Consider the following 8,416-nt stretch of genomic DNA (forward strand, 5'->3'; position numbering starts at 1 on the left):
TACACAACATTTTAAATAAACAAAATAAATTATTATTTATACACAAATTATGATTTAATTATTAACTAATTAAATATTAAATATTCTAAATTCAAGGAACTTTTTAATATACACATGTCATCTTCTCATCAATTAATAACTAATTTTAAGATTTAAAATAACAATTATCTAAACGAAAACTGCCCTATATAAATGACCGTTTCAATTAATTACATATAAAGAACTGTCGAAATAAATAAATATATTTTTAAAAACATTTTTTTACTCTATTTATTTTTATAGATAGGTGATTTGTACTATCCTTATTAATCTCAACTGTTTTTTTTTTTTACATATAAGGTGGTTGATAACTATTCTTACTTATCTCAATATTTAAATATTTTCTTTACATAAATCTATTAATATCCAAACAAAAAAACTGTCTATTAAAACTTCCTCCCCACATATTTCCATCCAAAAACTGTCGTATCCATTTAAAGAAACAAAACTTCCTTTATTCAAACAATACCCAAAATTTTCAAAAGACGATTTTCTTTCCACAATTTTATTTTCCCATCCCAAAAACTTCTTTATAAAATTTAATGGGTTCTCCATAAAAAATCAATGTTGTGGTTCAATTACATATATTTTAAATAGAAGATTAATTGGATTCAGCGGAAAATAGAATGTGGAAAATATGGGCGATTGATTTAAATTCATGACAAAGAAGAAATGAAGAATAATCGGAGGAACATCAAGATGTCAATCGAACGAAGATATCGAAGATGAGGTTGTTAGTAGAATAAGAGTTACTGCATATCAAAACTTTATCAATAAAAGTTCAACGACATCAATTGACTCAAATATTTGATGGGTCAATATCAAGAAGTTGTTATAATAATGTTTGATGTATCTAAAAAAAAATATTGTCACTGCACATAGATTAGAGTAATTAATTTTATTATCATCAAATGTTTATATAAAATCAGCTCATTATATATGATTACCTACTCTTGCATGTAGGTAATAACACTATTTACTATTTTTATGAAGATAATTTTCTTTAATGAATGTGCTTACATTTTTCAATTTTGTGATTTACTACTATTTTAAAGTTCTTAGGTGAGAATTGTAAATATAAAGGTTGAGTTTATAGTATGATGCAAAATTATCCCATTAAACTTCAATTTATTGCATATAAATGCCATTAGCATATATATAGAATATCAATTATTTTATATATTTTTTCTACCTGTTAGAATGTTATGTACAATAGAAATAATTTTTATCTTCTTTTGCATAGAGATTAAATAATAATATTTAAAAAATGACATACAAAATATACATTTATGAAAAAACGTAAATCAGAAATATTTGAATCCAATTCCAAAAATATTGGAAAATTTTATTTTAATATTAATGTTTGAAATTATTTTAAATTAAAATAAAATGTTAAGTAAGAACTTTCACCAACTAGCCACGAATTAAGGAGCCCTACTAAACGTAAAAATTAAGAATTTTAAATTTGTTTTAAATTAAAAATCTATCTGTTAAATCTACGTGTTTGTCTTTTTATAAAAAAGAAAAGAAAAAGAAAAAAGAAAAGAAGCAATTCCAAGTAGTTATAACTATATTTCCAACAAATTTAATTATGACATAGCTCCACAGACAATTCCAAATAATATTAACTTCAAATAAAAATATCAATGCAACAAATATTAGTGTTCAAAATTTCTATTCAACAAATACATATACACACGTAGAGCTGTCAATATGGGCTAGCCCACCCCATCCGGGCTAACCCATACAGGCTTTGGCATTTTACGGGCCAGGCCAGGCCAGCCCATTTTTGGTGTGGGCCAGAAATCGGTCGGCCCAACCCACAAGTACGTGGGCGCAAGTATAATAATAATGCTTATCTTCAAAATTTAGATTTTTTTTATATCTACTAAAATTTTGAATTATTTTTGGGTTTTAATATTGTTGTCAAATATTTTACGATTTTGTAGAATTGTGGATTACAACTTTGAATGTTGATTAGCAATTTGAATGCAAGACAATTATTCAACAAGATTATACTTTCACTTAATCAATATCGATGTTTTCTCGAATTCATATTAATTTTTGTAAAATATATGATAATAACATTAGGTCGCACAACTTAATTTACATTTTCTTTTATAATCATCAATTATAACGAATCTTTTATATTTTAAATTGTCAATCATATTGTCCAAATACCCATAAATATCAAGGATATGGTGACTTATTACCTAAATACAAACTATCTTAAGAAGATTATGGATCAATTTTGGATAATACCGTAAGTCAAATTTTAAAGAAAAATATTGTCATGATTAGGTAAATGGATTCATTTTTCGGAGTACTATAATGTAAATCTAGCCTGAGATTTTTTTCTACTGATAAAAATAATATATAGGAAGAAAAAATCGACTTATATTTGCTATATAATAGGTAAATAAATATATTAAAAAATTGGAATGTGAAGTTATCAGGATGATGATGATAAATGTATTATATGTGTGCGATTATTACCAATATAATTATACATTATTCCAATTTTGAAGCTACATAATCGCATACTATTTGTTGTTAGATTTGTTGGGAAGCAAGACAATTAACAATTTCATTTTTAAAATATTTCTTCATTTTCAAAGTACATCCACAATAATTGTTAAAGTTGAGCTACGCCTTCTTATTCAGTTCTTCGATCCTAAAATATAAAATGACTAAAACATAATATTTTAGGCGATCGATCAATTATTACCAATAATTTTGTATTCATTACCTTTTTAATTCTATTTAGGTGATTCAAGTAAGATTTGATGCTCTTTGCAACTTAAAATTTTATGATAAATTTGTGTTATATTTGATATTTGTTCATAATTTTTAGCAACATAACATTATGGTCATCAATTAAAATTGTTTTTGTTGTTGTATGAACATAAAAATTATAAATGTTCTATTCAAGTATTTAAGATGTATCAAGAAGTGCTAAGATACTTGCTTTGCTAATCATCATCACAAATGTGCAACAAAACCTCACAAACTAAAAAATCTCGCTCATTGATGTATATACTAATTATTTTTAAAAAAAAATTATATAATAAATGTATAATATATATTCAAGCACAGTAATTACTTTCGTTAATATTATCCGCGCATCGTGGGGTACGTATACTAGTAATATTAAATAAGTAAAAATTACACAAATCTCATAGTGTTAAGAGTTAATTACATCATATCCATATTCTTTTCTAAATTGCAAAAATCCCTTAAAATTTAAGGATTCCGGATACATCACTCAACGTCCCGATACATCGTGTCCCGATACATTACCTTTGTCGATACAAGACACACATGTCCCGATACATCCGTAAGAGTGATGTATCTAAAAATAGGAGAGAAAGTGAGGAAAATAGTGATTTTTTGTAATTTTTTCAAATGGTAGAAAATTTTAGAGAAATGGCAAAATAAATCGTATGTCATTTTTCCTAAATAATACCATACATAATACATGAATTATTTCTTCTAATACTCCTTACCAAACGATCCCTTATACTTCCAGGTTAAGAAAACACAAAGACCTTAAAGATGGCTATTCCAAAAACTTTTTACCTTTTATTGCTTCATGTGGTCCAAGATGGATGCTTAACATTGTTGGTTCTTACACTATCTTGGACAAATGAGTTTACAAAATGAGAAACAAATTACAAAAAAAAAAAAAAAAAAACATAACACACTTGGTAACAAAATGATAAAACCACACTACAACAACATAAAAAATACATGAACTTAAGCAGAAACATACAAATCTTCCTTCAATTTCCTATGATGATTTAATCCATTCAATAAAATTTATCAAATTCTGGTGAGACTTTCCACCTTCTTTCACTGACCTCATATTCATTTCCTTGATTTGCATAGCTCTCTTCTTGATTACATCATTCCCTAGCAATTGTTCCACTTTACCTTTAATTTCTCCACAACTAATAATCCCATTTTCCCCTTTCTTTAGTCCTAATCCAACTTTCCATATATCACAAATATAACTTTGGTTCATAAATTGGTCAGCAAAATAAGGCCAACACAATATGGGAACACCATTACTTATTGCTTCTATTGTAGAATTCCAACCACAATGACTAACAAAACAACCTATACTAGAATGACTTAACACCTTTTGTTGTGGTGCCCAACTCACTATTTTCCCCTTTTGCCTCCCTATTTTATCTACAATTTTTTTCAAGAAAATATCAGTTTTAGTATCTAGAGTATTAGTTCTCACAACCCATAAGAATGGTTTGTTTGATAGTTCAAGCCCTAATGCCAATTCTTGAAACTGAGTTTCATTGAATATTGTAAAGCTCCCAAAGGCTACATACACAACTGAGCATAATGGTTGTTGATCAAGCCAGTTTAGGCAAGTTGAGTCCTCGGGCCAGAAGGATCCGGCTAGTGAATTAGGAGATTCTTTAGAAGAAATACGGGGTTCTGCTTCAAGAGGCAACGTGCTTGATTCGAGAGAGTTGATTGACAAAAGTGGACCTATAGGCACAATCTCTGGTGCTAATTTGAAGGCTCCTGGTTCAAGGTCATATGTTGAGTTGCAAATAAGCCAATCTGCTGATTTCACAGATTTATTGTTGTGAACCAACATGTTGAAAATGATTTTCTGCATTGTTGAATTCCCCATGCTTGTCCAAAGTAAATCTGATGTGTTCATGATTGGCATAGTTGGTTCAAACTGAAAAGTATGACCTTTTATTGTTGGAGTCCCTGCATTATAGGTTTAAAAAAAAATTCACTTGTGGATACAGAGTTTACGTTTTATGCACTGATGATATGAGTAAATCTCTATGATATTGTTAACCTGGTAAGAATTAGTAATTTCATACAGGTTAGCAGTAGCGGAACAAGGATTTTCACCAAGGGGTTCAAAATATGAAAAAGTAAACACGCGAATAATTTAAGGGAGTTCAACCTCTATTATATATATATACATAAAAAAATAAAATTTAACAATGTATAAACAGTACAATTTTTCGCTGAAGAAGGTTTGGATGAATCCCTGGGCCCTTACTAGCTCCGCCCCTACAGGTTAGGCGGTGCCTTCCTAAAGTGTCCTGGAAGGGCAACAATAGACAAACAACTGACTTTTTGGTGATTGCTTTTTACCTGCCAAAAGCCCACCAGTATGGCCACTACTGGCAATCTAGTCTAGCGTACTGAACAGGCTTTCGATCAGTTGGGAAAAGTAAACACAGGGGATTCAGTTGTTTTGCCTTACTTCGCTCTTCTATCAAACTTCAGGAAGGCGTTATACAACATATCACATACTAAACTACACCGATATTGTAAAAAATCTTTACACAAGTCAGTAATATAACTTAATCCAAACATAAAAACATAGATTAGTAGAAAATTACTTACCATCATTGTCAATTAAGCCATCATCAATCAACTTTGGAATGTTAAATCCAAGTATCAAATTAGCAGCTGCAGCAGTTATGAAGGCTGCTCTCTTGATTCCCATTTTGTCTGCAAGTTCCAGAGCCCATCCAAGGCTCTGATCAGCAATAATACAAGTGATCCTTTCGTCTTCCGATACATTAGTTTCTTGAATTAGCTTCTCAATTTTTCCAGGCATGATTTTAAAGATCGCTTCGGATAATTTACCTGGCACATTCTTATCTTCCCCCGATTCTGATTCATCCAAAACTGAAATCAGATGAATCTGATCATGCAAACTATTTTTTCCTGACAAAGAAGTTAGAATACTCTTGTGTGTGGACTCTGTGTTGACAAAAGTGATCTTGAAGCCATATTTGGCTAAGGATTGAGCTAGCTGCATTAAGGGATTAACATGGCCTTGTACTGGATATGGTATCATCAATATGTGTAGTTTGCCCATTCTTGTTTCCTAATCTTTGATGTTCAAATGATAACTAACTTGCTAGGTGTACATTTTGGTGGAGAGAGTAGGAAATTTATATGGTCCAACTATTAACGAAGGGCAAATTTGGACCATTTTGCAAAATGAAGAGAGTAATAGCAAGACAAATAACACGATAATTGAAACAAAGGAAATAACATGTAATACCAAAATCGAAGAATAAAATAATAAGAGAGTACTGTTAACAATTATCATACAGTATGTCATATCATATAAGTTAAATCTAATAATGATCAAGTTTGGTGTTTTATGCGTGACATTAAAGTTGAGGAATCTTATACCATTTTTGTTACACCAGACTACAATAATTTTCACTATTTAATAGTCAAGTTCGTCTTATTTGGGGCTAATTTAATAATGGGGTTGAAGTCCAAACAGAGTAACGACAGCTTTACCATTCATAAACAAAGAGATCAAATCCAAAATAATACCCCAGCTGATATATCAAAAATAAAGTTGTGTACCAGAAATAATTGACTTATTATTCTAGAGATAGACTAGAAATCAACAACAATATTATTAAGTATGTCAATGACGTCAAAGGGATATCAAGTGAAATTGAGATATGTATAGAATATATTTGTTACTCTGATACCATGTTGAAGTGTGTAACCATCTTATCTAAAAGCTTAAACTGTTAGAAAGAGCACAGTTTTATTAGTTAATGATATTCTCAACAGATATGATGTACATATTGTTTATGCAACAAATGATAACGTGACGATTATTATACAGTGAATAATAATGTAAGAATACAACCAATAACATCATAAATAACCCTTCTCAAACGATAGGCCCGCCCCAGAATCAGTTTTTTTTTTTAATACTCATCGACTGATGCAGGAATTCAAACCCCTGATATGAGGTATGATGTATTATAGTTACAACATAAAAGCATTTATATGGACAGAATCTCAATAAGAACATGCAAGTCTAGAATTATGTAGTATTATTGCCTGAGCCATATTTGATATTCTGGTCCTTTATCAACAAATTTCTGCCAGGTACCATCCAAATGAACTTCTTTGGAAGGATTCCAGTCCAAATGACCAAGTTTCATCACAAGAGTATCTCCAATCTGTGCAACGTAACCATCACCGTTTGCATGATATATCTTTAACGGGCTACGGCAATGGATTCCAGCTCGCCTCCGCGCCTCAATTAACTCGTTTATGACATCACGGATTCCGAATTCATAGAAATGATCGTAAAATATTACAGGCTGCAAGCAAATGAATAGGAATTAGGATTTCTTTTGAGCTTTAACTCAAGATTGAGGGTTCATATAACCACCTATATTGGAATTATATATGGATATGCTTTAATCTTGTGAGTGTGATCCATACATAAATACATTACATATACATAAAAAAAATAAAAATTGGCATAGGTAAGAGCTAGTAAGACTTGGTTATAGCAAGACAACATAAGTTAAAGAGCTCTTTGTACGTGTGTAAGGATTCCACAGTTCCGGTAGCACACTCATGTACTCAGTTTGGATCTCACTAGGCCCTTTCTAGTTTAAAAGCTACTAATGTAGGACAAGGGTGAAAGGAAACTAAAGGTTATATGGTAAAAGAAAAAACAAGGGAGCTTTAGCCACTCAATTTACTTTGGAGAACAAATTTTTCTCTTCTCCTACTTAAAGATCTACCACAAAAATCAAAGAAAACAAAGATTACCGTTCCAGGGTGGGTTAAAATGTATGCATATCCTTGTGTAAGCTTGTCCCGAGGAAATGGCCAGTGGCCCTGAAAGAAAGGAATATTATTTGTTATTAGATGATAAGATATTTGGTATTAGCATGTCAGAATCAGAATAATATTATCCAATTTGCAGCAATCAGTGAGTAAATGCATGAAAGCAAATTACTTTTCAGCTCACGAAGCAGATAAAAATTACAATTAAATAGTGCATACAAACAATAACCACTCCTCAAAGCAAGTTGAAGTCGGCTATATGAATTCTCACTGTCCATTTAGGCTCATCTCTAAATAGTCCATGGCAACTAAAATTCAAGTCATTTAGAAAAAAAAAATTAAAGCTCAGATATAACTATGAAATTTGCTAGACACTTCAGATACCTAATGTACAATAGAGCAACTGAAGATCATTACGTACTCTGCAAACTTAAACTCTGATAATTGACCTCTACCGTTGAAATTGTATGTGAAAAATTCAAGTTTAACAGTTTTATTGGGCCCCAGTCACAAAGAAAGAAATTTGTGTGGAATTACTCTGCTTTCAAGGTATGACGAGTCCCACATCGGTGGCAAAAGGGATGGGTGGTCTCTTTGTTTTGCTTGGACAATCCTCACCCCGTGAGTTTGCTTTTGGGGTTGAGTTTGTCCCAAGATCAATTTCTTAACATGGTATCATTTCCCGATGTTGAATTCCTCTTATTAAAATTGTGCATGATCCAGATGTCATGTCCTCTGTGTATGGGGGGGGGGGGGGAGG

The 8,416-nt window shown here is 31.0% G+C and overlaps 2 protein-coding genes across 2 annotated transcripts in view; both read right to left on the reverse strand.

The window, feature by feature from the left end:
• Nucleotides 1-3,633: 3,633 nt before the first annotated feature.
• On the reverse strand, nucleotides 3,634-6,049 carry LOC102579391 (UDP-glycosyltransferase 83A1-like). The gene is made up of 2 exons (XM_006363365.2): nucleotides 5,434-6,049; nucleotides 3,634-4,779 (listed from the first exon to the last, which is right to left on the reverse strand). Exons 1-2 carry the CDS (start codon nucleotides 5,912-5,914, stop codon nucleotides 3,830-3,832), a joined length of 1,431 nt encoding a protein of 476 aa, XP_006363427.1. The 5' UTR covers nucleotides 5,915-6,049; the 3' UTR covers nucleotides 3,634-3,829.
• A 735-nt stretch (nucleotides 6,050-6,784) lies between these two features.
• LOC102579717 (uncharacterized) overlaps nucleotides 6,785-8,416 on the reverse strand; it is an 18,378-nt gene continuing 16,746 nt past the window's right edge. Inside the window, exons 14-15 of the mRNA XM_006363366.2 lie at nucleotides 7,639-7,707; nucleotides 6,785-7,178 (exon numbers count right to left, since the gene is read on the reverse strand). Coding sequence (XP_006363428.1) covers nucleotides 6,906-7,178; nucleotides 7,639-7,707 — 342 coding nt within the window. The 3' untranslated portion in view covers nucleotides 6,785-6,905. The remainder of the gene's footprint in view (nucleotides 7,179-7,638; nucleotides 7,708-8,416) is intronic.

This window comes from Solanum tuberosum, unplaced genomic scaffold (assembly GCF_000226075.1).
Source record: "Solanum tuberosum cultivar DM 1-3 516 R44 unplaced genomic scaffold, SolTub_3.0 scf00429, whole genome shotgun sequence".
Classification (NCBI taxonomy): Eukaryota; Viridiplantae; Streptophyta; class Magnoliopsida; order Solanales; family Solanaceae; genus Solanum; species Solanum tuberosum.

Excerpts from the sequence above, each read along its gene's own strand:
- LOC102579391 (XM_006363365.2), bottom strand. The coding sequence starts at position 5,914 with ATGGGCAAACTACACATATTGATGATACCATATCCAGTACAAGGCCAT. Across the intron at positions 4,780-5,433 it reads TGGCTTAATTGACAATGATG|GGACTCCAACAATAAAAGGT; the intron begins GTAAGTAATTTT and ends CCTATAATGCAG.